Source organism: Mytilus edulis, chromosome 4, assembly GCF_963676685.1.
Source record: "Mytilus edulis chromosome 4, xbMytEdul2.2, whole genome shotgun sequence".
Taxonomy (NCBI): Eukaryota; Metazoa; Mollusca; class Bivalvia; order Mytilida; family Mytilidae; genus Mytilus; species Mytilus edulis.
Window position 1 is genome coordinate 16,841,320 of NC_092347.1, and position 27,659 is coordinate 16,868,978.

The window sequence follows — 27,659 nt, forward strand, 5'->3', positions numbered from 1 at the left end:
TAGGTAATCAATTATTCTTTTATTATAATAAACTGCAAAAACATAAAAATGCATTAATAATAGATGAACAATATTCAATATTAAATAGCAGATGATCAAGACAAAATTTAATTGCAATTTTAAAATTTGCCTTAGTGAATCATGTGTAAAAAAAGTCCAAGAATGAAAAAAATAAATTTTAGGAAAATTATTTTGGAAAATATAAGATTTATGCAACTTAAGGTGGTACCTAACACTACAGGGAGATAACTCTGTAATGTCAGCTTAACGTTTTAATTACGTTGTGTTGTAAAGGGAATATTAAGCTTCTCAATGATCAAAATTGGTGTTTGTCAAACTGCTATATAACCAGTGTATTTTTTCTGACAAAACGGTTGGTTCAAATTTTTTTTAATTTATATATTTTTGTTTAAGTGTCAAAGTAAATACTTTGACAAAATTTTATGAAAATTAAACTGGCCAAATTAATTTTAGTGAAAGTGTTGGGTACCACCTTAAGTGTTGCTTATTTAGGAGACAAAATAAACCAAAAAATTGATTTTAAGTTTTAAACAATAATGGTTTATTGGTTTGTAGTCACAAAAATACATCTGCTGAAATATATATATAAACAAAACGCACTTTTTAATACTAACAAAGGACTAAAACACAAGGTAGTAGTATATATTCATGCTTATACATTAAATAATAATTTGTTTCATCTATAATGACGTTCTCCATGCAATGGAAGTATCTAATAACAATAAAATGAAAATTCAATAAAAAAAGTGTTTTGTCTGGGTGTGTTTACTGTTTAGTGTTCAAACAACTAGTAAATATTGAATAGACTAAAAGTACACAAAATTATTATAGTTGATTGTGCTTGTTTTTGAAGATACAAATATATTGAATTTTGGTGAGAAAAGTATATATTTTGACATGTCGAATGTTTATTAAGGATGAGTTTTATTATTTAAAACGTAATAAAATTTTAAATCAAGGATTCATAAGCTATTTAACAAATTGCTTATTGTTTTACATGTAGATGATATATGAAATGAAAAAGATCATTCTGTAATCTGATAAATATTAAAAAACTTTAGCAGCTTACATCTTCAAGCAATGGATAAAAATATATCAATTGTTTATTACATTTGAAAACAGTTCATTGTATATATATTCAAAATTAAAGTATTTTCTAACAAGACAGTTAAAAAAATGGTTGGTAGTATGTAAACAATAAATTTAAGTAAGCACATTTTAGGATTTGTTTAATTTTTGACTGAATATGTTCAAATTGTCATCAGTGTTTTGTTTTCTTACAGTTTTTAAGTATTTTGAGCTTTGTATAACAATTTAACACGAATGTGCTTTAAAAGATAATCAAAATCACCAACTTAAGATGTCTAACATCCATACTACAATGACAATATAAAAAAATGTTGTCTTCCTGACAAACGACTAAAGACTATATAAATGTACTGTAAAAGTCATTGGACATGTTCACTTGAATAAGTTTCTTGCACAAAGTTGTAGAACAATTTTACATGTATGTGCTTTGAGAATATCAAAATCACCAACTTAAGATGTCTAACATCCATACTACAATGACAATAAAAAAAAATGTTGTCTTCCTGACAAATGACTAAAGACTATATAAATGTAGTGTAAAAGTCATTGGACATGTTCACTTGAATAAGTTTCTTGCACAAAGTTGTAGAACAATTTTACATGTATGTGCTTTGAGAATATCAAAATCACCAACTTAAGATGTCTAACATCCATACTACAATGACAATAAAAAAAAATGTTGTCTTCCTGACAAATGACTAAAGACTATATAAATGTACTGTAAAAGTCATTGGACATGTTCACTTGAATAAGTTTCTTGCACAAAGTTGTTTTAGAATGGTGTCTATTTTAGATGGTGTAAATATGTTTTAAAAGAAATGTTAAATGCAGCTGTGCTATGCCTATTCCAGTATTTTTGTAATTATCAGATAATAAAATTTAAAGAAATTACATATATATGGATAAGGATTGTTTATTTATATTTCTAAAAAAAGGTTAACAGGTAATGATATTCATGCTTTTGAAGAAATTTGGTACATGTACCTACATCACTGTAAAAGAATCTACTACATTGTCAAAATGGTTAAAAGCGAATGTTTCTTCTAGAAAGAATTCTTCCATTTTGAGATGATCTTTAAGCAGTTCTTCTTTGTTGTTTAGTGTACAAAAGTTATTAATTTGAGTATTGAACATTGTTAGTTTAGAGGGTTGGTTATCTTCAAGTTCATCTTCTGATTCTACATTTAATGTAGCAGTCAGACAGGAAACAAAGTTTTCTGTTTTTTGTAACATTTTGCAGAATGTGCATCTATTGTACTTTTCTTCTGTTAATATCTCTGGCAATTTCCTTGTACATGATTTGCACATATAACCTTGTGTTATTTTAATTTCTGTTACAGTTCCAACAATAGTTGTTGGTATTACAGCAGCTGTTGCTTCATACTCTACAGCATTATTGAGATCTTCAGTTCTGTTGATCTTTGTGGACTTGGTTGTTGTGAGATATGTTTCATTTTTGAAGTTCCTCACGGACAAATTTTCAAAATTATATGTATTATCTAATTGCACACTTGAAACTAATGCATCCCATAGCGTAATTCTTATTTGGTTGGTGTTGTCCACCACAATTATGTCTTGGAGATTTGTAGGATTGCCATAGAGCATTTGTACTTTAGGGATTTCAATTTTCATTACCTTGGCTGTTGTTGAAAGCTGAAAAGAGATAAAAAAAAAAAAAAAAAAACCATGTAGAATGAGCGTGTTAGGGATCAACCATTAAGGGGGGGTTACGTTTATTTTTGTCAAAGTCGGAATTTATTTTTTCATTTTTCAATGTGGTCAAACAAATTACATTATTCAAATTTTAACTCTATAGGTTTATATATATATCTTATTTATTTAAATGTATCGAATGAATTTCATGCAATATAGTTTATTCAAATTTGTGATTTGTACGGGATTATAGGATTAACATCTTCAAACACAATGAAAACAAGAGTGGACACAGATGAGTGTGGATAGTATTATGCATTCAGGGGTTGAATTTCAGATTTTTTTGTGTACCGGCCAGCTGGACCAGTGGACTGAAAATTCTATTGGTCCTGCAAAAATGACATTTAACAAAGTCAAACATAAATTAAAGATGTTTACTTTTATTGTGGTGCGTTTGTTTACATATATTATACATTTTTCATAGAAGTTATTGTATGTGATTATGATAAAAGTTAATAGTATTCATTATCAAAATCAGGACCAAGAACTGTAAAAATGTTGTCATTGTCTTCAACATCATCATCTTCATGGCGACCATAGGGTGCCAAGTGGATGTCTGGAAGGCTGTCCAGAAATATTCATTTAAATACTTGGCAGTGTATCAAATGAGCGGTGGTTTAACATCTTCCAAAAAGTTTTACTTTTTGTTTATTGTAAAGAACGCCCACCAAGATAGTAATTAATTTAATCAATTGCATTACCTCCAGTACTGTGTAATTGATTTTTCAGGTAATTTGTAATGTAAACAACTGAGATTGTGATGCAATCAGAGATTTTTATCGAAAATTTTCAACTGCTCCGCCAGACCACCAGCTGAAAAAATCTACTGGTTCCGGACCACTGGACCAGCACCTATTTCGACCCCTGTGCATTACAAAGTATTGCATAAAACCAGGGTTTGAAATTAATGCAGGAGTTAATGCAGAAAACAGATGACTTACTTAGGCCTAAAGAAAAATGTTGTGTTTCCGGTCACCCGATCGACCGTCCTTCAGACTCCGACTTTTATATCTACTGACCGTTTTTCTGAAAGAAAATAAAAAATTCTAAGTCTCTCGATCTTTTTATCGCCCCAAAAGAAAACAATTAACGTCTGTAATCCACATACAACATACTGAATGTTGATTTATTCTAATAAAAATTATTTGTCTAGTGTCATGTGTTATTTTATTTTGTTTCTTTTAATAAAGATTATAAACACATTATGTTTTAGTTTATTTGAATTGCGACTTTCCTTTACCTGGGATACGAAAATAAACTGTTCTAAAAATAGATTTGTTTCTATGACATAATATGTACACTGTACATTGCTATGCTTTGATTAAAATAAGCTTTTAAACAATACTTCACAGTTTATAATTATTTTAACAGTAGAAATGTAATGAATTAATTGCCTTTGATATGCAGTTTGACAGTGAAGTAAAACCTGTTTAGTTTCGTATATATATGGAAAGCAGTAATGGGGCCCTGTACGGGTTATTTGCTGGACACGAGTGTTGAAAGTGAGAAAATATAATAATTAAGAGTAAATACTCTTTTCATAAAATATCAAAAATAAATGATGCATGTATAAAATTCTTCAACCATATATAAATGCCCTACAATATTTAACATTAATACAGATCACCCCAAACATAATTTCTAGAGTTCACATTGGTTATGTAATGATCAATAATGAGTAGGAGTTATTGTTTTTAAAATTTACCCCAAATGTTACAAATCTGACAATCAAAACTTTGGTCCTGAAATAGGTGAATTGGGTTTAAAAAGCTAATATCCATGGGGAAGAGCTGCCCAAATTTTTTTTAGGTTTGGACTTGTTTTTTTTCAGGGGTATTTTAAAAGGGGTAAACTACTAAACAAGTTATCATATAATATATAAAAATACAAAAGAAAATTGATATTGCTGATAAAAACTCACACAATAATCTAGAAAATTGTCAAATGGTCTTAAGCAATGAACAAAGTGCCCATGCCTTTAAACAAAACCGAGACAGCAATGAAGCATTATATATTAAAAAAAAAAAAAAAAAAAAAATCCCTACCTACCGTCCCTTAAAAATTTCAAGGGGGTGATCGGAAACACAACATTATTTTTTTTAGGCCTTATGAGATTTTTCTGAGTCCAAAGGCAATAACTCTGCAAAAAAAATCACCAAACCAAAAAAAAATATTTGAACTTGATCTGTAACTTGTCATGGTATGATATACTAAATACCAAATATCAAAGCAATATCTTCAGGCGCAACAAAAAAATGTGTCGAAAGCTGATTTGGTGGAGAGATGGATTGACGGTGACATAATGCAAACCTATGTGTCCTTCAAATTTGTTTGTAGGCAACTAACAATCTTGCAAGATATGTACTCATGAGAGCACTAATGCCAGACTGACAAACTGATTAACATGATTAACAGACATAATGATATGGTATTTTTAGCGAAAGTTCACACAAAAGCATGCATGGGACAATAATCCCAGTAAACACACGACGTACTCCCGACGTCGGTTAATGGTCGTCTGAACGTCATGTCGTGAGTTTACGTCGTACCAACGTTGTGGGAACGTAAAAATCCAACGTTGGATGCAGACGTACAGACGACGTTATAAAATTACGTCGGATTCACGTAAATTTAGTACCTTGTCAGGACGTAACGTTTTATTACGTTGTGACAACGTGCTTATAACTGTCATAATCCGACGTAACATTTTGTTACGTCGTATCGACATTATAAGAACGTAGTTGTAGAAATCTGGTTTTATGGGACGAATTTTTGGGGTATCTCATAATGAGTATTCCTGGATATATCGATCATTCACCTTCACTAGAATATATTTACGATTTTTTCGATTTAAAAAAAAAAACTCCCCCTTTTTTCCCGCAGACATAATTTGCATCAAGATGTCAAAGAAAATATTACAAATCCAATTTTAATGTTCTAATATATGTATTTTATATGAATATTTATTGTTTAATATATCATTAAAATTTTGTCATCATTTATCACTTGGATTTCATAATCGTTTTTCACGATTTGATTAGTGTAACGTTCAGCAGTACTCGGGTTTTACCGCTGCATACTATGAAAAGTCTGAGCATGCGCACTTTTGCCGCTTGATTTTTGAAAACAATGAGGAATTTGCAGTGGAAATTTAGCTTGATCCAGATTCCAGAACAAAGAAAAAGGTAAAATAATGATTGCACATTACACCAAATAGGTTCTCCATGATAAAAACAAGTTTGATTGATGAAAATAAAACATCTGTTACCGTGTTGGGCGCCTCTTTCAAGTCTGTTATACGTGACCGTGTTGAAATATGATACTTTTTCTTATACTGTCAATATATGGCACTGATACAAGATATTTTAGCCATAATGTGTGTTATTTGAATCCATTTATCAAATTGCTTGATTAACTTGTGTTGTTTCTGAAGATATATGCAATGAAAAATAAGTAATAACTGTAGAAAGTAAAAAAAAAAGGGGGAGGGGTGCACAGCCACAAGTACTTGTTTTCTATCTGTGACAAGAGCTACTATCCCTATATATTAAGGCTACAAGTGTCTTTTGCTCTGTTATTTTTTGATAATCATTGAAGCATAAAAGTCTTATCCATGTTATCAATATCAGAAAATGTGAAGCTAAACATCTCAGCACTTTAGATATCTGGGTCCATTACAAACTCCGCTCATTTCAAACTTGGCATATTACAAACTCGGCCTATTAATGATAATGCTGCATATATCACTGGGGGTCGTCGCTAACATGCATGAAATATTTGCCACTGGATGTTGAGCAACAAACGATCAATCATTGTATCACTGGGTCTGACATGGAAATAGACAATTGTGCCAATAAAGATGTTGTAAAATATAGGCGTCACAGAAAAAAATTAAGATAGCCATCACAGTTGTCGTAATAGGATTAGGTCGTTGTAGGAAGGCGTCCCAGAAAAAAATAAAAAAACAGCCTTCCAAGTCTTGAAAGTGTCATAGTGATTTAGACTAGGATCTAGCCTTGAAAGTTGGGTAACATTTTCTTGTTTTCAGGGTAAAACCCAGTTTACAGGTGTTAAAAACAGTACATAGGGACATCTTTTTTGCTGTACAATTTATAGTATGAAATCTACATGTTTATCAATGACGAGCTACATGTACAATCACTAAATATGTGATCAGAAACAATGTTGTAATCAATCATAAAACATATGAATTTTGGAATGCATTTAAATTTGTCACTTTGTTCTCCTAAAGATTTGTTGGACTAACATTTTTTTTTATATAAATAAGGCGGTGAATTTTCTCGTTTGAATTGTTTCACATGGTCATTTCGGGCCTTTCATAGCTGGCTATGCGGTATGGGCTTTGCTCATTGTTGAAGGCCGTACAGTTACCTATAAATTTTAATTTCTGTGTCATTTTGGTCTCTTGTAAAGAGTTGTCTCATTGGCAATCATACCACATCTTCTTTTTTATATGACAGACAGAAGAATATAAAAGATAATTGAACGTATTTTTAATTTTTTTTCCAGAGTATTGTATATAAATCCACAGATCCAATGTGTCTGAGGTTGAGGAAATCATTGCAGTAACCATGTAACAGTTAAGCATGCACCAGCTCAAAAATTTGGACCAAGATTTTAAAAAGGTAAACATCAGTTGATCAGCTCTTTTTCTGTCCTCCTTAACTGAGTGATATAGTTTAACTCTTGTACTGTACGTACATACATGTACATTGAACTCAAAATTGGATATTGTTATCTAACGTTAGCCTAAACCACATGTTATGCAACCAATACACAACGCTTATCATAAAACGCAGAGTTTGAATTTGGAGAGCATCTGCTTTACTGTTCTCTAGATATGTCCTTTAAATTAAGTTTGATAAGATCATTTGTGGCTCATGGACACATTCTTCTTATATTAATTATAATTTGTTGATTTTATAGATTGCGTTCATTGGCATATGCTATGAGGTCTTGTTGTATCAATGTACATGTACATGCTAAATTTATTAAGGTAGAATCTTTTGCATATCTTAAATTAATTGAAAAATGACAATATTGTGAAACCAAACTTCTTTCATTAATTATTTGGACTCATTATTATTTGTAGAATAACCACTGGTTGCTCCAGAAAATATTATGTCCTCTCTCCCCCAGGGAAAGCTCTTTTCTTAAATTTTATTTGGGGGTGGTTGTGTATGAAATACAAAAATGCAAAGGGAGTGTTGTTCTTATTAATTTTTAATTCTGTCGGTGCTGGGATTTTTTTTAAAAGGGCTTAGGGCTGTCCCTTAGGGGTGGACATAGTAATTTCTGGAACAGACATAATTTTATTAACACATGTTCAATTTAACAACAAATTTATTTTTTAAATATCAATAGTTATGAATAATTATATACTGTCGAAATTGTGTTAAATTTCTAACATACATCATCAAAATGTGTATAATTGGCAAAGATACAAACATCTCAGTAACAATATAACATAATTATGAATCTGCAGTTTATTATAGGACCAGCAATAGAAAAATGTTTAAACACAGGATAATTTTTAAGAACTGCTGTAATTCATAAGTTGGGATCAATTTATTTTTTTGTATTTTATAATTTATGATTTTTTTTTCAGAGATCTGAAACCAACACAAGACCAGCTGGGTCAATATTCCTAATGCGCTTCCAAATTAGGAACTAATGCACCATCAAATGAGGAACACAAAAGTTGTGTGTAAACAAAAATTGTCTCTGTAGTGATATTGAACATGTTTCATTTTTAACAAGTGACTGAGCTTTACCATTTGTGTTGATCTGGAAAGTAGAGGATCATAGTATAAATATGTAAAAACTATGGAGTTTTTTAATGTATTCAAAGTTTTAAATTTTCAAAGAAATTGTTGTGTGAAAAAAATCGCACTTCGTATTCCGAAAATTTAACCACATATATGTGAAAATATCTTAGCTTCGAAACAAGCCATCCTACATATCCAGTGTACTATATTGACTGAGCTAGAGTAGAAAACATCACCAATACCAACTACTTGTATGCAGAAACAATTGTGCAAATTGCCCAGCTGATTAGAGGGCAGAAAACCAACATTTGGAATGACATGTACAATGTATACAACCAACACGAGACTAAAATTTGGAATAAAAATTAAAAATGCAGAAACAAACTATTATTTTTTTTTATTGGTTCATGTAGCTACATGTACAATGTACATTGTAAGAAAAAAGAAGTCTAAACTGTTGGATAGGTCTATCATTTTGGTCTCTTGTGGACATTTGTCTCATTGGCAATCATACCACATCTTCTTTTTTATACATCTCTAGTTGGTCAATGGAAAAAAGCAATAGTTAGTTGAATTGAATTTCAGGTATTTTCTTCATTTGGGATATTTTTAGAAGTGTGTATGAATTGTGTAGAATATATATATTTATAAATTAGACAGTCACATTTTGGGCCAATTTGCCTAGCTTGTAATCGTGTAGTGAATCCAGCTGAATGAATTTTCAGTAAATATTAAGGTAAATGTGGTAGTTTGTTGTATTTCTGAATAATTCATTAAAAATGGTTTTCCTTCGTCAAAGTGAAACCTTCATTCTAGAATTTCTGCCATCATAGTGAAATCTGTATTCTAGGCCACTGAAACACTAAACATTCAGAATTTGAAGCACGTACCAAGATGTCATGTTGAAGGCTGTACATGTACCTATAATCATGATAATTGCTAACATCATCAATATTTGATTTTAGGATAGAGGGTTGTCTTATTGGCCATAATACAAAATTTCCTTTTTTTGAAAAGTATTATGTGTTAAAAGAAAGAAAAGTTGCATTTGTTAAATGGAAATGTGTAATTCTTGTACTTCAGTTTTGCAAAAGTTAAAAACTTAAGACTTTATAAACCTTAAACAACTATTTTTGGGAAAACTAGATATTTATACATTTCACACTGAAACCTGCAAAAAAGATTAAAAAAAACCAACTTTTTGACAATTTCATATACAGCTGGCAGTTTGGAAATAGAGTACATATCAACAATTGTCCATCTTTCCCACATAGAAAAATTTACAACTTAAAACGGGTCAAAAGAAAAAATAAAGACCCTGTTTACATACTTCTTCAATGTAATTGCATTGATTCTATCAATTAAATGAGGACAAGGGACAGTTATAGTTGTGCTGTGACGTTGTTACTACGTTTTATGATGGTAATAAATTACGTCACAAATTACGTTGTGCCAACGTTGTATGGATGGTTGTCAGCACGTGCCTTGGAGTTCACAAAATTACGTTGTACCAACGTAATTTTACTACGTTGTCACAACGTAATGTCAACGTTGGATTGTTTACTGGGAAGTGAAGGAAATGGTAAGCAAAGGTAGCGTAACCCTCTTGCTGCCGGAGGGACACATACACATGTATGTCCATGGTTAAATTTATGGAAGCTTCTCATCGATGCTGTATTTTTTTCAAACAAAAGACCAAAGATTAAACAGCGTTACGTTGTTGTCAAGTGGGTGTAAAATGTAACAGTCATATATTGAATGACGTCGTTATTTGGCATGTTATGTCACAGACGTTGAACTATTGTATTTTGCGGCATATGAAATGCAACCTTGAAAACAGTCGGCAGCAAGAGGGTTAATACAATGTATATGAATAGGCAAGATATTTTTTGATTGGTGAACAGTTAATAATAGAATGAAGTTGTAGTTCTTGCACAGTTGCTAGAATTTTAGAGACAAAAATATAAAAACTAAAATTGAAGCAACTGTGGTTCTTAGAAGACGAAGTGGATTTTATTTTAACATTTGTTTCAGGAGAAAGGCGCTGCGGTATCTGTTGTTTTGCATTTGATAGCTTCTTATGGTTCATGTGGACTCTTTGGCTAAAATGGCTGATATTTAACCTCAAAATTTGCTTTGAGTACAGAAAAAGCGGTACATTTGGAAAAAATTTAAGGCATATTGCATGACCTAGATAAATAAATTTCAAATATGCTTTATACTTTTAAGGATTTTGCTGTACACTTTTTTTCATTCCTCCAGGAGGTGCTAAAATAAACTAAGTTGGGAAATTCATCACAGGGTGCCCACAGGTTATAATTGGAGTGATAACATTATTTGTCAATTGGTGGATTATACGTCAACAGTGAACTGAAATATAATCCACCAATTGGTGGTTATACCTGACCTGTTTGTCTGTACTCAGTAAATTTTGAAATAAAAATACAGCCATTTTAGCCTAAGGGTCCACATGAATCTTAATCATTTATGCAAATGTATGAGTGGTTCGTATAAAATAAAAGTTATTTTCTAAAAGTACTTACAATAGATTTGACAGGAAGGGCCTGAACTTCAGTCAAATTTCTGGTAGATGTTGTGGACTGTGCTTCTGGTTGGTGATTTAGAAATTTCAGATTTCTTGCAGTCTGCACTACAGTTTTTTTGTTGAGTATGATATCTGAACCGGTAGTCGTCATTGATGGCGATTCAGTATAATTTGATATCTTCAGTGGGGATTTACCCTTTGCTGCACTGTCTATTATGGTGCGTTTGGAAGCATCAAAACATACAACTCTTTTGTAATTGGAAGTATTGGTCTGTAATGTGAAGTCAAAGTACTTTGAGTTTGTTCTGGAAATTTTTATGGGGGATAATCCATGTATGAAGCCTTGATATTCGTCGCTGTCAGTAGCACTTGCTGGTCTTTTACTAGCCATTTTGTTATCAATCCCGCTGTCGTCGATTATGGCGGGAAATTTGTCCGAAGAGTGACGATTCAAAGTCGGTTGTTTTCGTACGTAAATCATAATAAAAATTTTGGAAATTACATTTCTTTTTATAAATTTTGTGTAGAAGAGTAAACATATAAATATATATGTAAAGTATTCATCAAAAAATGTTAATCAATACACTAAACTTTCAAGCAAATCAGGACTTCGGGATAGTTCGGAGAGCCGACAATCTTTCTTCCGGAAAACATTTTCTTTTGGTAAATTACTCCGGATGAAGGAACACCTCAACCTATACAGCTATATCATATATAATAACAGTTGTAGTAACATAATGACTTATATATATATATTTATCATATATACAAGTTCCTACAGTACATAAAATGCAATTTAAATATGTAGAATAAAGAATGGAAATGTTAAATGCATAAATGCATTTATATATAATATATATAAATATTAGAATCTGTAATATTTCAACAGCTACTATCATGAGTATCAAACTAATACTTTTGTATTCAATAAAAATAAATGCTCAAATTATATCAGAAAGTAATGTTAGATTTTTTGTGAATCATCCATTTCTAGTGAAAAAGTGAGAGATATTATTTCGAAATAGGATTGCAATTATAAGCATGGTTTTTATTTCAGGTTATCAAAACTGCACTTTTACTGTTAATATCATTTTAAATAGTCGAAAGTATTGCTTTAATTTATGACAAAAATAATACTACTTCATGTTAGACAGTAATGTTTCAGTCTGCATATTTTATTGTTTAGTTCCCTCTACTCCCCCCAAAAATATAAATAATCAAAATCATCATATAAACTTGAATTATTTGATTCTGAAATCAACTAAAGTAAAATTACAACATCAAAGAATCAATATATTTTTAAAAAATGAGGCTATAAAGATCCTGAATTGCTGTTTGAACAGTTTTATTTAGTAACATTATATAACAATTCTGTGATAGGCTTCATGATTTTTTTACAGAGCGTTTATATTAACATAATTATATGAAGTACTAATTGTAACAGTCTCATACTAATATATACTGAATCAATACTATTGAAGTATTTAATATGAACATGGTATACCTTTTTTTATTATACATTTTGGTTTTGATTAAAATAAAAAACCAATCTAAATTTTTATATAAACATATTCAATAATTTATTAAATTAAATGCAACAAATCCAGTTAATCATCAACAACATCAAATTAAATTACTATGTCACTTTACATCATAATGTGAATTAAATATAAATATTATGCAACTCTGTTAACCAAAATTTTATTTCCCTTGACTAGATAATGTGAAACTTAATCATTACTACTCTACAGTTTACATGCAATCAATTTAAATTCCATGCTGAAAAGTACAGTTAAACATGTGAATAAATCATAATGTATAACCGTATCAGCTACATTCAAAAATGAAACAGTGCATTTGCAGGGGTGGATGCAGGGTTTTTTCAAAAGGAGGGGGGGGGGGCCTAGGCAAAAAAAAGGGGGGGGGGGGGCAAATCATATGCATTTATCAGCAAATATAGAGGGAGGGGGTGTGAACTCCTGGAACCCTCCTGGATCCACCACTGGCATTTGTCATTCAATATTGCTTCATTGTGGTAGAAAAGTAGTTGCAAGTTTATTTTGGTATTTTAACAATTTTATCTATTTTGTTGTGACCAGTTATCATTTATGAAAGAAGCTGGAGTGCCAAGAATAAACCCTTATAATTATAACCTTTTACAGGATTACTGGGGATTTTTGTCAATTAATATTTGAGTTGAGCATGCTTTCAACTTGAACCCCAGTGTTGACTGGCTAGTGAAACTGTAGATGAACAACTTTGTAAAGACATAATTCAACATAAGCTCTTAATTCTGGATTTGTTGCATTCTATAAAAAACAAAATTGGTACAAACATATATATATATATATATTTATATATCACACATCTTAGTAATAAATTGTTGAGTGGCAACCCAATAACTCGTACAAACCACTCATTTTGAACATAACACACTGCAATAAACTGCAGTGTGGTATGTTTAAATACAGAAGTGGGTGGGTTCTTGTATTTAGGACAAATCAACAGCAACATACACAACTTTGTGGTCTGACCAGTAGGCTTCTAATGCTTCTGTCTGAACTTCTGAATCAGTAAAATATTTAAGAAAAATTAGATCCAGTATTGATCCATAGTCTGTTGTTTGTTTTGATATCATCTGTTTGCATCCAAATGTTTGGTTCATGAAGCTTAAAAAGTTTTGGTTTCCTTTTTGCAAGTCAAAATTGAAGTCACCCATAATGACAGTGTTTGAACGTCTATCAAAATTGGGAATAAGTTCTGTGATAAGTGCACCTTTGAAATCTTCAATTTTACAGCTGGGGGCTTTATAAATCAGAACAACCTGCATGTGTCCTTTACTACAAGATATGACATCTGCTAATATGAATTCAACATTAGTATTTGAATATGTCTTTACAGACTCTAGAATACAGTCATTCTTAAGATACAGAGTAAGTCCATGTGGAGGTCTGACTGTCATTTGAGTTTGTTCTTGATCATTTCTTATAGCAGGTTGAAATCCTGGTAAACTGTAAGCTTCATTTGAATCTGTTGCAATTAACCTAGTTTCAGCTATACCAACAATGTCTGCATTAATGATGTTTGGATCAGCTTTAAAATCTTTGTAATGTGCATGAAGTGATCTGGTATTGTTGAATACTATCTTTATATTCTCTGTGGGCAATGAATACAGTGGTGTAAAACATAATTGAAGCGTTGCATCTGATCTTAGTCTGAGCAATTCTTCTCGAACACTTTCTGAAACAGCTATTTTGTCTCCATTAAGGTCAACAATATATAAACCATTTAATGATCTGACTCGACTAAGTGCAACATAATGTATATGGGGAATTCTAGCCTTACATTTTGTTTCCAAACTGACTACAACTTCATCTAGAGTATCACCTTGAGATTTGTGAATAGTCTTTCCTGCTGCAGGGCGAAGTGGAATCTGAATTCTCTCATAAAATTTGTTATTATAAGTAAATGACCTCTTAATATCAAAGATAGACGTCCATGATTGGTTAATAATTTGTGTATACAAATGACAGTATTTTTTTCTAGCATCTTTACCAATGTGGTCATCATTAAATTGCACCCATACAATACTTGGCCTTGATGTTTTTGTTTTGTATTCAATCATTTGAATTTCACAAGAAGATCAATTTGTTAACCCATCTGTGACACCGATATTTGCAGTAAGGTCATATTTCATTCCAATTGCAAGTTCAACTTCCTTTGCAAGATTAGCAGTTTTAGACTGATTGTTTGGCAAGTATTTCAATAACTTTGCCTTGCTGTCTGCAGAAATTTCTGCCTGAACTGTATCAACTGAAGGGACAACTACTTTTTCTGTCTTCAATTTTGAAATAACATCTGTGTTGAATCTGTCAACAAGGTCATTTTGCACAAACAAATGGATTTTATTGATTGGATAATTCAGGTCTTTTGGTGACACAATTCTTGTATGTAAAATTGCCATATCATCATCTGAGAGTGCATTTTCTCTTAATCGATTTAAAAGCTCAGCAAAATGAAGGTCATCTTTTTGACGCATAATCTGCGTCAGTTCATGCATACTAAAAAGCTCTTTCCATAAATTTGGAGCAAGAGATGCAATTCCTTTGTCTAAATCTTGAAAAATCCAACCATCAAAAACTGGTTTCAGTTGGAAAAAATCTCCAATTGCAATCAAACTTATTCCTCCAAATCTTTGCTTGTTACCTTTAATTAACTGTAAACGAGATTCCAATTCTGAGAACATCTTGTTACCTACCATTGAAATTTCATCTATCAAAATGACTGACAAATTTCTATATTTCATCCTTAATGTATTTAGAACATCACATGAAATAGGTTGATTAAATCCTTTGTTTGGTTGGATATGAAAAGCATTGTGAATTGTGAGTCCATTAATATTATAAGCTGCTTTACCAGTGGGTGCGCACAATTAAATTCTCATATCATCTGGATCTTCACCTTCAGTGGAGCACAATTGTCTATGAAGTGCTTGAAAAATTGCACGCACAACTACTGATTTTCCAACACCAGCACCACCAGTCAAAAATGCATATAATGGTTCTTCTTTAATTTTCATCCAAGTAGTGACGTGCTGAAAGAACTCTCTTTGCTTAACATTTAAGCTACTAACCAGGTCATGAAAGTCATCATCTTTTATTCGTTTTGCATGACTTGTCAATTCCACTGCTGTTTGATTTACTCCAATATCTTGACCAATGTCATAATTCCTATGTTCTATTGGGCGATTAGGATTAAAATGTATATACTGTTCCGATTCTGCTACACCTTCTTCCATATCATCTAATTCAACTTGTTGAGTTCCTGGTGCCAAGTCATCATATTGGTTACACTCATTTTCAGCTGATTCTAGAGCTCTGTCCAACTCTTCTACATTGTTTTCATATTGCTTAGCTTTATTTTCAATAATTCTTCTTACAGTCTGGTACATTTGCTGATAAGTTTCAAACCCATTTTTAAGGTCCATTAACTCATTTCTCCAGGGATAGAAAAGCATTAATCTTTCTCTATAAAAGTTTTCAGGATCAGTTTTCTTGTTAAATCTAACATACCGTATAACTTTGCATGTTTTAAGTTGCCTTATAGTTATACCATTTTTCATTGTTATTTTGACTTTGTTACTTATGCTAGTTTCAAAATTTTCATCATTCTCAGTGTCAGAAGCTTCTTTTTCGTGGTCTGTGTCAATTGCATTGTCACCTTCATTATCAGAAATTTTCTTTGGAAATCTAACTTCCAGCTGAGAGATATAGTCAGCAAGACACCAATTCTCTAAAGTTCCTGGTCTTTTTGAATATCGCTTTATATCATTTCCTGATTCTATGTCTACAGAGTCTGGTGAAAGCTTTTCTAAAGCTGAAGTTTGTTTTAACAAAAATATTCTTTTATCTGGTGGTGATGTGTTTATGAAAACAACTTGTCTAGTAGCTTTCGTTAAAGGCATTTGTAAAGTCAAATATACTGCCTCTTGAGCACTTGTCTCTACTGAATTAGTGAAATAATTGCCGATATGTCTGACCTGACGTTTTAATTCAAGGTTGCCTTCTCTTGCTTCCTTAGCTGCTTGGTCAAGAAGTGCACTCATTCCTTTCTGAGATTTACTTATATAGGATACAATGTACATGGCACATGCATAAGGATCTAACACAAATTGTAAATCATGGTTAGCTTTCCAGGCAGATAAGACCACTTTCATGTATGGATTGATACGTACTTCGGAGGGTTTTCTTTTGAGAAAAACCTTAGGGCCATTTAGGCTACTTCTAATAATCTTTAAGTACTCTTCCTCACTAATTTCAAGAATATTATTCAAAAATTGTTCACATGTCATTTCCTCTATATTTTCAAGTTCATGTAAAGAGTCTATTTTTTGTTGAACCTCTTTGTATTTGCCCTTGTATTTTTCTATATCTTCATCGAGTGGCTCTAAGATTGTGGTACTTTTCATTGGAGGTAAAGGGAAATTAAATCTACAGATAGCATGTCCTTTTTTTCTACATGTTTTTGAATGTTTGTGAACCTGTAAATTGATCAAGTCTTTGACATCTTCCAACATGGAGCATGATACATGTTTGTCAATGTATTCTGTAATATCTTCATTTGAACTTACTTTGTAAGTTGGAGCATCTTCAATCCACATAAGCATATGAATTTGAGGAGAGCCTCTTTGTTGGAATTCAACTCGGTAAAAATAATCAGTTAATTTTCCAATTGGGTGGTGATCACTCTTTAAAACAATCTTGATAAACTGTTGAACACGATAATCAAAAAAACGAGAGCAAGTTACTGGATCTTTCTAAACCAATTTAGTCTTTTGGTGCCAGTCCATATTCTCTAGCTCATCATCACTATATTCTTTACCATCGTTCAATTTACCCAAAATTCTTAGCAAATCATTCCATCTTGTGTCTGCTGATGAAAAAGATCCAAACCATTTTGGCAAACCTAACTGCCGTATCATACTGAACACATCTTTTTTTCTTTTTTCTAGGTAAACTGGTGAATTCCTAATAGATCTAAAAATATAATAACCTTCATCTAATCTGACAAGATCATTAACAGTTCCAGGATTAAGAATATCTTTAGCAGTCCATTTTTTATTGTCAGATTTACACCTTCTTAAAGCCAAGTGGACTTTATCATTGATGTTTTTTAATTGTATTTTTTTAAGTTTAAAAAATATATTTGGTACAGATTGTGCGACTCTTTTGTCTGCAGCACGTAGTTCCCATTTTACTATGTCAGAATAGTGTACTTCAACATCTCTTTCTTTATTATCAGGTCGTTTTTGCCCACAGAAAATGGTTGGAAATGATAAGTACTCTGCATTAGGATCACTATACAAACTCAGGTGTTTTTGTCCTTCTCCTGGTGCAAATGTGTACTGAGTGTCTTGTGTTAGGTCTGATTCATTAGGCTGTTTATCCAATAAAGTATCTAAATTTCCAAGTTGATTATCAGATTCATCAACTTCACTGAAACAATCTGAGTTCTCTTCTTCAATGTGTTCATCAATATTTTCAGTTCTACACACTTCAATCCAGTTTTTGTCTATTTCAATTCCAGAATTTTGATACAATTCACTTGTATTCATTAAATAATGTAATGCTGATACAACAGCATGTGGTCTTACATTTTTACTGTAATCAGAATTTTTATATTCAAGCTTTTTCTTCAATTTCACTGGAATAGTACCAGATTCATCTAATGTCCTTGGTAATGAGTTAACTATTGGCTGTACATCAACTGGTACATTTACAACATTTCCTTTAACTGATAATTGTCCACCTCTGGGTAATTCTCTAATTTGCATAAATGGGATGCGTGGTGAAACAAACCTCTCTTCTAATGGATATAACTGAAGTTCTTTCGGCTTTAGAGGAAACCCCATTTTGTTAGCTATAGAAAAACGAGGAATTTTCTGTTTTTTAATGGCAACAGAACATGTGTGACAGATCCACTCTTTATTTTCAACAGATCTAAAATTTGTTAGGCATTTCAAAGCAATGCTAGTACTGGACTTTCTAATAGCTTCTGCACTCACAACAGAATCTTTAAACCATGTTTGATGGCATGATGTGCACATATAGGATGGGCCATTTGCTGTTTTTTCTTCAAATGTTTTTACACATTCATCTATTGAAGAACGATATACTTTTTTCTTTTTCAATAATGTTTCATGCTGTAAAAATTCTTCGTCTTCTCTTTTCCTTTTTTTACTTATCTTATTGACGTGTCTGTCTTTCTTTGGATTTTTCCTTCTAGAACTTTGCTTTGCTAATCTTTCCTTTTCTAAATTATTTGGATCAGATCTAATAACTTTTTTTGCAGCCAGTTCATTTTTTCTGTATGTAATGTTTTTTCTAGCTTTCTGTTTCAAGGCCAATTCTTTTTCTTTTTCTTTACTTCTAAAGACAAGGTTACTTCTTTGTAGTCTTTTATGGACCATCTCTTGTTTCTTATATTCAGGGTTGTTTCTTGCTTTTCTCTTGGCTTTATGATCTTTTGTTTTTTCATCTTGCCTGAATAAAGGATCCTGTCTTCTCAATGTTTTGTCACCAACTTCTTTTTGTTTATATTCAGGGTTTTTTCTTGCTTTCTTTTTTGCATTAACTTCTTTTTGCATATATTCAGAGTCATTTCTTGCTTTTCTCTTAGCTTTAAGATCTTTTGTTTTTTCATCTTGCCTGAATAAAGGATCCTGTCTTTTCAATTTTTTGTCACCAACTTCTTTTTGCTTATATTCAGGGTTTTTTCTTGCTTTCTTTTTTGCATTCACTTCTTTTTGCATATATTCAGGGTCATTTCTTGCTTTTCTCTTAGCTTTAAGATCTTTTGTCTTTTCATCTTGCCTGAATAAAGGATCCTGTCTTTTCATTTTTTTGTCACCAACTTCTTTTTGCTTATATTCAGGGTTTTTTCTTGCTTTCATTTTTGCATTCACTTCTTTTAGCATATATTCAGGGTCATTTCTTGCTTTTCTCTTAGCTTTAAGATCTTTTGTCTTTTCATCTTGCCTGAATAAAGGATCCTGTCTTTTCAATTTTTTGTCACCAACTTCTTTTTGCTTATATTCAGGGTTTTTTCTTGCTTTCTTTTTTGCATTCACTTCTTTTAGCATATATTCAGGGTCATTTCTTGCTTTTCTCTTAGCTTTAAGATCTTTTGTCTTTTCATCTTGCCTGAATAAAGGATCCTGTCTTTTCAATTTTTTGTCACCAACTTCTTTTTGCTTATATTCAGGGTTTTTTCTTGCTTTCTTTTTTGCATTCACCTCTTTTTGCATATATTCAGGGTCTTTTCTTGCCTTCTTTTTTGCCTCAATGTCTTTTGCATGATGAATGGGTTTTTTTCTTCGTGTTTGCATGTACTGCTGCATGTAGGATTTTGATTTTCTACTTATTGCAGTTGTTAGATTATTATCAGGTCTACCAGGTGTACTGTTTTTTCTTTTTTGGACTTCAAAGTAAATTTTCAGCTGTCTATTCAAAACTAATGCAGTAGCCATTTCAGCAAAACATAATGGAAGAATTTCAAAGTCTGATACTAAATCAATGTGCATACTGGTATAAAATGAATACATATAATTGACAAGATCATTAACATTTGTGAAACCAATTAATATTGACATTCCATTTGAATCTTTTGGTTCATACAGAGCTGAATAAGAATGTGAATGTGAATCAAAAAAATAAAATAAGCCATTTTCAGAATGAACAGCAGAGCAAATTGCACCAATCATTACAAGTGCTGAAGAAGATTGTTTAAAACTTTCTATAAGAGCATCTTGTAATGACATAAATCCAGCTGATGTAACTGTTTGTATAGCTTGATCAAACAAAATGGGTTTTTTGTCAATCTTAAATTTTAATTCGTTAATTTCTAACATATTAGGAATTTCATTCAAATTCAAAAGCATGCTTTGAAATTTTCCCTGATTCTTAAGTTTGTCAACAGTTTTCTTGTAAAGAATATCACCCATGTTCAAAATATGATCCATGTCCAAGAAGTTCTGATTGCAGTATTGAAAACTCAAAGCTAAATACATTAAGCAATTGCAAGTGCATTGATTACCTTTACTCCTTGCTGAAAATTTCATATCATATTGATCAAATGATCCCAACTTGAAAAATGTGGAATGAAATGGGTTAGAACTTTTGTAAATCTTGCATGTATCTCGACTCATATAACACTCTTTTGAACTAAGTGTATTTTTTATTTCACACAGATCACCACCATAATTAGTGTGCAAATCATGATCAGATTCATCAAGTATATAACTAGCAACGCCTTTTGTTTTCCCATGAAGGGCATCATCAGATAATTCATTTGTTTTTCCATAAATGGCATCATCATTTGATAATTCATTTGTTTTCCCATAAAGGGCATCATTTGATAAGTCATTTGTTTTCCCATCAAGGGCATCATTTGATAATTCATTTGTTTTCCCATAAAGGGCATCATTTGATAAGTCATTTGTTTTCCCATCAAGGGCATCATTTGATAATTCATTTGTTTTCCCATAAAGGGCATCATTTGATAATTCATTTGTTTACCCATAAAGGGCATTTTTTGTTTTCCTGTTGTTACGGAGGACAGGCTCCCCCCCCCCCCCCCTTTGACGTCAGTGTCCTTGGTACCATCTTTATTCTTTGGATGGGCTGCACCTTTCTTTGCTTCAGAAATCTTCCAGTTCTTCTTTCTAGGCATTTTCTAATATGAAAAATATCAATCATGTTAACTTATCACCTCAACAAAATCTTTGATTCATAAGGGATTTTTTTAACATGTATTAAAAATCATCAATAATTAAGCTATAGGCCAATTATTAAATAATTCCCTTTCCCAAGAAGTCAACAAATTTTGAGACATTCCCTCTCCTGCTTTTTAATCTGAACTATTCATGGTCTAAATAATGAAATAGTTTTGATTGGTTTAGGAACAAAATAAGGCAACGTCATTGACAAAAAATCCATTGTTCGTACACCAAAATTCACAGAAGAATCACTTTAACCATAGGCCTTTAGATTCTGAAACAGCGAATTATCTCCCTTGAAATATTTAAGACCAAGCTTTTTTTCCCCTTTCATGCACATCCTCAGGTTGTGTACTACAACTATGTAAAATTCACAGAAGAACCACTTTAACCATAGGCCTTTAGATTCTGAAACAGCGAATTATCTCCCTTGAAATATTTAAGACCAAGCTTTTTTTTTCCCCTTCATGCACATCCTCAGGTTGTGTACTGCAACTATGTAAAGTTTCATCAGTATCTGTCCATTTGTTTAGGAGGAGTTGTGGTTACAAGAAATATGGACAGACAGACAGATAAACAGGGTGATTTCTACATGTACAAACATGTATATATCCCCCAAAACTTTGTTTGTGGGGGTATAATAATTATACTTTATAAAACAAGTTTGCATCATATTATATAACCAGCTTTCATGAGATCCGTGCCCATTAAATTCATCAATGTAATCAAACTTCAAAATTTGCTCTCTGCCCAGGTCTGCTTTTACGAGACACAATTTGACAGAAAGGATCTTCTTAAAATTATCATCAATTTTATCTGCATGGTCTGGGTTCGCTTTGAGAGAAAATCATGATGACTCCTCTATTTAACTATACTATGACGACACTGAGACAAATAACTTACAAATGTATTATAACTAAAAACCTTATCCTACTAGATAGATACATGAAGATAGTTGACAGCGTGTCCTGTTGTATAAATTCAGCATAAACTCAATCATTGTTTATAACATTGATAGATAGACAGCATTCCCATGCAGATTCAAACGCTTTGGAGACCAACTATGAAAATTATAATTGCAAAAATTGGTGACAGAAACTTTTATGGATTTTTTATTTTTTTTCATTTAATTTCACATCAATTTTATATGGTTTAGGGTTCTCACTGAAATTTTTATGGTGTCTAAGGGACGTCCAAGTTTGAAGGATAACTCATCTACCCCAATTTCAACATGTCGAGGACGAGTAAACACATTAGTGAGAACCCTGTTAGGGCCACAAACTGATTCCGGGGCTACTGAGCAGCCCTTCACTTTATAGTGAAAGCATCCCTAACTAAGAGCATGATAACCCTTTTTGTGAATACAGAAATTGTTGATAAAAAAAAGAATTGAATATCAACAAAGCACTAATATGGGGACAGAGTCCCCAATAACAGTAGAAAATTCAATAAAAAAAAAATACGGGAAAATTTCCCGAATTTTTCATTGTACTAATGAACTCAAAATCGTTCAATTTTTTTTTTGTCGTGTTTTGAAATCCCGGACCTGCGCAGAAATGTACAATGTACTTCCTTTTTCCCATCTCGTTTGTATGAAACTTTGAGTAAAATATATATTTATTAGTCTAGTATAAAATACACCTTATCGCTATTAGCCTTATCGGCCAGCCGACCCGGCCGCTTGAACTTTTGACGCATACAACAATCACTTTTCCATTGTGGCGTCAGATATTTTGTTTTATGACGTCAAAATTTTACAGGAACCTGTGTGATATCCAGTAATGGCGGACAAATAGCGATAAGGTGTATAGGAAGGAACGTGCAATACCAATTTCATTTTTAATAATTCCTTGATATGAAAAAACGTTACCTGATGATAGCATTTCTTTGTTTACATTGCATATGACGTCATAATTTAAATAACGTCACAACTAAATCCCTAACAACAGAACCAAAATTGGAAATGTTACGGTATTTCCGTTTCTTTTTTAAACAAATATTTAAGGGGGTTCGCGGGTCTAAATCATTTATATAGGATATCTCTATATTTTTCTGTAAATGAACTTTTTTTATAGTTAATAGAAAAATAAAATAAAAAAGTGGGGTCACCGTTCATTTGCGCTCACAATCTGCCTTCGAAAGAAGCATACATTTTTGTAAAGGTGGGTTTTTTCTGTTGAAGTAATAGGAGAAATAAAGGTAATATCGAAATAAAAAAAGGAATTTATTACAGAAATCGCTCAAATTTTACAATAATTTAGTTTAAGTACAGCTTATATGGAAATGATATTAAAAAATATAGGTCACCGATGAGTTAAAAAAGATATTTCAATTTTAAAGCCAAAAAATGACATTTTTCCACCAAAGGGAGATAATTTGGAACTTTTTCAATGATGTATACATTTTAAAAGTCATCTGGGGCCAATACGAATTGATTGTTTTGAATGATTTTTGTACCATATGATAAAGTAACAACTACAAAAGGTAACAAATAAAATTTGTAATGGAAAACAAATGTTTAATTTTTTTCTGAAATTTTTATACCCTCGAGCCTCCTTAAGTTACAAAAAAAATAATTCATACAGACTTCGTCCCCATTTACAGGTAATGCCTGCCTCATATTAATTGCCTTATATTCAAATTTGAAATTGTTAAAGTCCTGTAACTCTAGAAAGAAAAATCAAAACATCAAAAGTGAGCTTAAATTATATTTTCTTTTAATGATTATTTTGGTAGTTATAATATTTATAAACTGTTGTTGAAATGAAAATTTTGGATGAAAAATAGGTGTGTATGATATCAAATTTCATCTTAAAAAGAATAATTTTAATTGTACAACAATCACAAACATATATATTTATAAAGTGAACACATTTTCTCAAAGTAAAACAGATCTGCCAAATACATTTCAAGCTTGTGACTCTATTTTTTTTAATTTGACAATTGGTATAATAACATTTTGGAAAGGATCAGCATTTTTGTGAACAAGTATAAAGTGGATTTGAGTGTATTGACATCAGTTTTGACACTAATTGGGTTAACATTTTTAGCCACATTGGTAACTTACCGCTAATATTCCAGTAAAATAAGTGAATGACAATCATAAAATATTTTCAATCGTTTACATTCTTTTACATTCTTTAAAACGCAAATGAGACCAAGATTTAATAGACAATTCGCCACTTTTACCTTTCGTCCCCTAATAGTCGATTGGGTCTATATGAATGTCTTACAGTGACATCATATGTTTAAAATATGAATGCCTTACTGTGACATCATATGTTTAAAATATGTATTCAACAGTATTGTGTCCTGTTAATCAGTTTAAACCCTTGTCAGTTTTGCTTTATTGTTAAGATTAAGCCAAAAAAAAATGTATTTCACCCTATGATCTACTTTTTTCATCTGAGATGAATCAAATCACTAGATATAATTATCTATATTATTTTGATCATGCTGACTTATTTGTAGATTTTACTTAGCTGAAATTTTTTCTCGTTTAAACTTTCCTTCTATCTACTATAATTTTAAAGATAATAATTCAAAACCTGTAAAATTTCCTAAAAAAAATAACTATATCTGACATTTACCCAACAATAGGTTGTTCAATTAGCCTAAAAATTAAATACCAGATAGATCCTGACCTTTTCATCACTTTGACTCCCTGTCACTTTTGTGCTTATTGATTTAGTTTTTGAGATATAAGCCAAAAACTGCATTTAACCCCTATGTTCTATTTTAAGCAATGGCGACCATGTTTGTTGATAGATCAAAACTTTGGATACAATTTATAAACTAAATACCCTAAGGAACATTCAGTCAAAGTTTGGAAGTATAAGGCCTAGTAGTTTCAGAGGAGAAGATTCTTGAAAAACTGCATTTTACCCTGTGTTCTATTTTTAGCCATGACGGCCATGTTTTTTTTAACAAAATAGAAAATAAAACACAAACTTTATGTTATACACCCTACTGATCATTCAGTTGAAGTTTAGTTGAATTTGGTTGAGTAGTTTTAGATGAGAAGATTTTTAAAGTTGGCAAATATGATGAACAAATTGTGAAAAATTGTCATTAAAGGACAATAACCCCTTAAGGGGTCAATTGACAATTTTGGTCATATTAACTTATTTGTAGATCTAACTTTGCTGATCATTTTTGCTGTTTACAGTTTATCTTTATCTATAATAATATTCAGGATAATGACCAAAAACTGCAAAATTTCCTTAAAATTATCAATTAAGTGGCAGCAACCAAGCAATGGGTTGTTTGATTCATTTAAAAATTGCAAGCCTGATAGATTTTGACCTAATGAACATTTTTACCCCATGTCAGATTTTCTCTAAATGCCTTCGTTTTTGAGATATAAGCCAAAAACTGCATTTGACCCCTATGTTCTATTTTTAGCAATGGCGACCATGTTTGTTGATAGATCAAAACTTCGGATACAATTTATAAACTAGATACCCTAAGGAACATTAAGTTAAAGTTTGAAAGTATTTGGCCTAGTAGTTTCTGAGGAGAAGATTCTTGAAATAGTTTACGACGACGACAGACGACGACAGACGACGACGGACGACGACGGACGACGACGGACGCAAAGTGATGGCATAAGCTCACTCGGCCCTTCAGGCCAGGTGAGCTAAAAAATGAGATTCAAAAGTACTGGTCTTGCATGCATAGTTAATTTATGTGCAGAGTTTTATCCAAGGAACGTTCTCACTAGTGTTTTAAACAAGCAATGATAAGACTATAGTGATTTTGTACCGGGATGATTGCACTAGTTATTTTATACCGGGATTAATAACACTAGTGCTTTAGATTAATTGGTGAAGTGATTACCACTCAGTTGAACACATGATAGCACAATAATGCTTATCAACGAATAAGATTTAAATATTTTTCTATGCAAATCTATAAAAAGCATAGCTTTTATATAGTCACTAATTGTAATATTAATATTCATTGGATTGCCGACGTTTTACTGTGTAATTTTTTTTCGGTCGACTTGGATATAAAATCATATCTTCTATGTCAATATCAAAGGATGCTTCTATAATTGAAACTTTATATAAGAATAAATCTGCTCTTTAAATTTGGTTTATTTCAAGTTCATTGAAACAGTATTTTGAGTTATAAAAACATCCTCCTTAACATCATCAATATTATTTCTAGATTGACTCAGAATAATTTTTAAACTGTTTCCTTGAAAATCGTTTTAATTTTAACCCATTTAATTATGCTAACAATAACAGAATAAACCTGTCTAATATAAACTAAATAACGATATCAAGATCGACACTTTCACATTATTTACATCAAATATTCTCTAGTAAAAAACAGTTACCTGGAATAAATACACGGCGGAATGTTAGTACTCTTACAAAGATCATCAGATATTGATTTTTTAAAGGAAACACATAGGTATTGGACCTTATGGATAATTTATTAATTATTATAACTTGAGGGAGAATTCTAAAACAAATTTAACAGTTCGCATCCAGTAATATGTTATTAAAATCATAATTGTCATTTGTGCATAGTTCACTTTTGAAAACTTAAAGTTTATTAATAGCTAAGACGGATTATACCTACATGTACCAGGAAGTTAAACTTACTTGAAAGTAATGGCGCAGGCAATCGCAGCTAAAGCTGGAAATTACATCTGTCTTTGTTTAGGGGCACGTGGAGAGTTTTTTTGTATAGAATGCGAGCAATATTTTTGTCAAACTTGCCGAATATCACATAGGAAAGCCAATGTCAGCAAAAGTCACAAGCTAGTAGAAGCGATCAAAACAGAAAGTAAAGACTGTGAGATGTGTTTAACCAAGTATGCTGGCCAGCATTTCTGCCTCGATTGCAGCCAGTACTTCTGTAGCAATTGCAAGATGATTCACCTGAGAGCAAATGTCAGTAAAAATCATGTTTTCACAGATTCATCCGACATAGAAAAGACGTGAGTTATATCATCAGTGTATATTTATTATGTACAACAAGCAATTTTACACGTCCTCACCACTATAACATCTGTCCTTCAAAGCAGGATTTTCGAAAAATGAAACATTAAAAAAGTGTTCCCCATGAAAGATTGCCTGTCGGACAACATTTCATCAAAATTCATGTAATATATTTTCCGCCGACACTTTCAATTATATAATAATGTTGTGTTTAACATTGACTATGGAAAATAGTAGTCATGGTGAGAGACAATAGTGCACGACCCGATGTG

The 27,659-nt window shown here is 31.7% G+C and overlaps 2 protein-coding genes across 2 annotated transcripts in view; one reads left to right on the forward strand and one right to left on the reverse strand.

The window, feature by feature from the left end:
• On the reverse strand, positions 1-24,552 carry LOC139519089 (uncharacterized). Its single transcript, XM_071310882.1, has 3 exons — positions 24,501-24,552; positions 11,156-11,860; positions 1-2,763 (listed from the first exon to the last, which is right to left on the reverse strand). The coding sequence occupies exons 2-3, from the start codon at positions 11,636-11,638 to the stop codon at positions 2,095-2,097; spliced, it is 1,152 nt and encodes a 383-aa protein (XP_071166983.1). The 5' UTR covers positions 11,639-11,860; positions 24,501-24,552; the 3' UTR covers positions 1-2,094.
• Positions 24,553-26,917: 2,365 nt separating this feature from the next.
• Positions 26,918-27,659, forward strand: part of LOC139521723 (protein mono-ADP-ribosyltransferase PARP14-like) — a 107,277-nt gene continuing 106,535 nt past the window's right edge. The window contains exon 1 of the mRNA XM_071315285.1: positions 26,918-27,386. Within this exon, the coding sequence (XP_071171386.1) occupies positions 27,058-27,386 (329 nt within the window). The 5' untranslated portion in view covers positions 26,918-27,057. The remainder of the gene's footprint in view (positions 27,387-27,659) is intronic.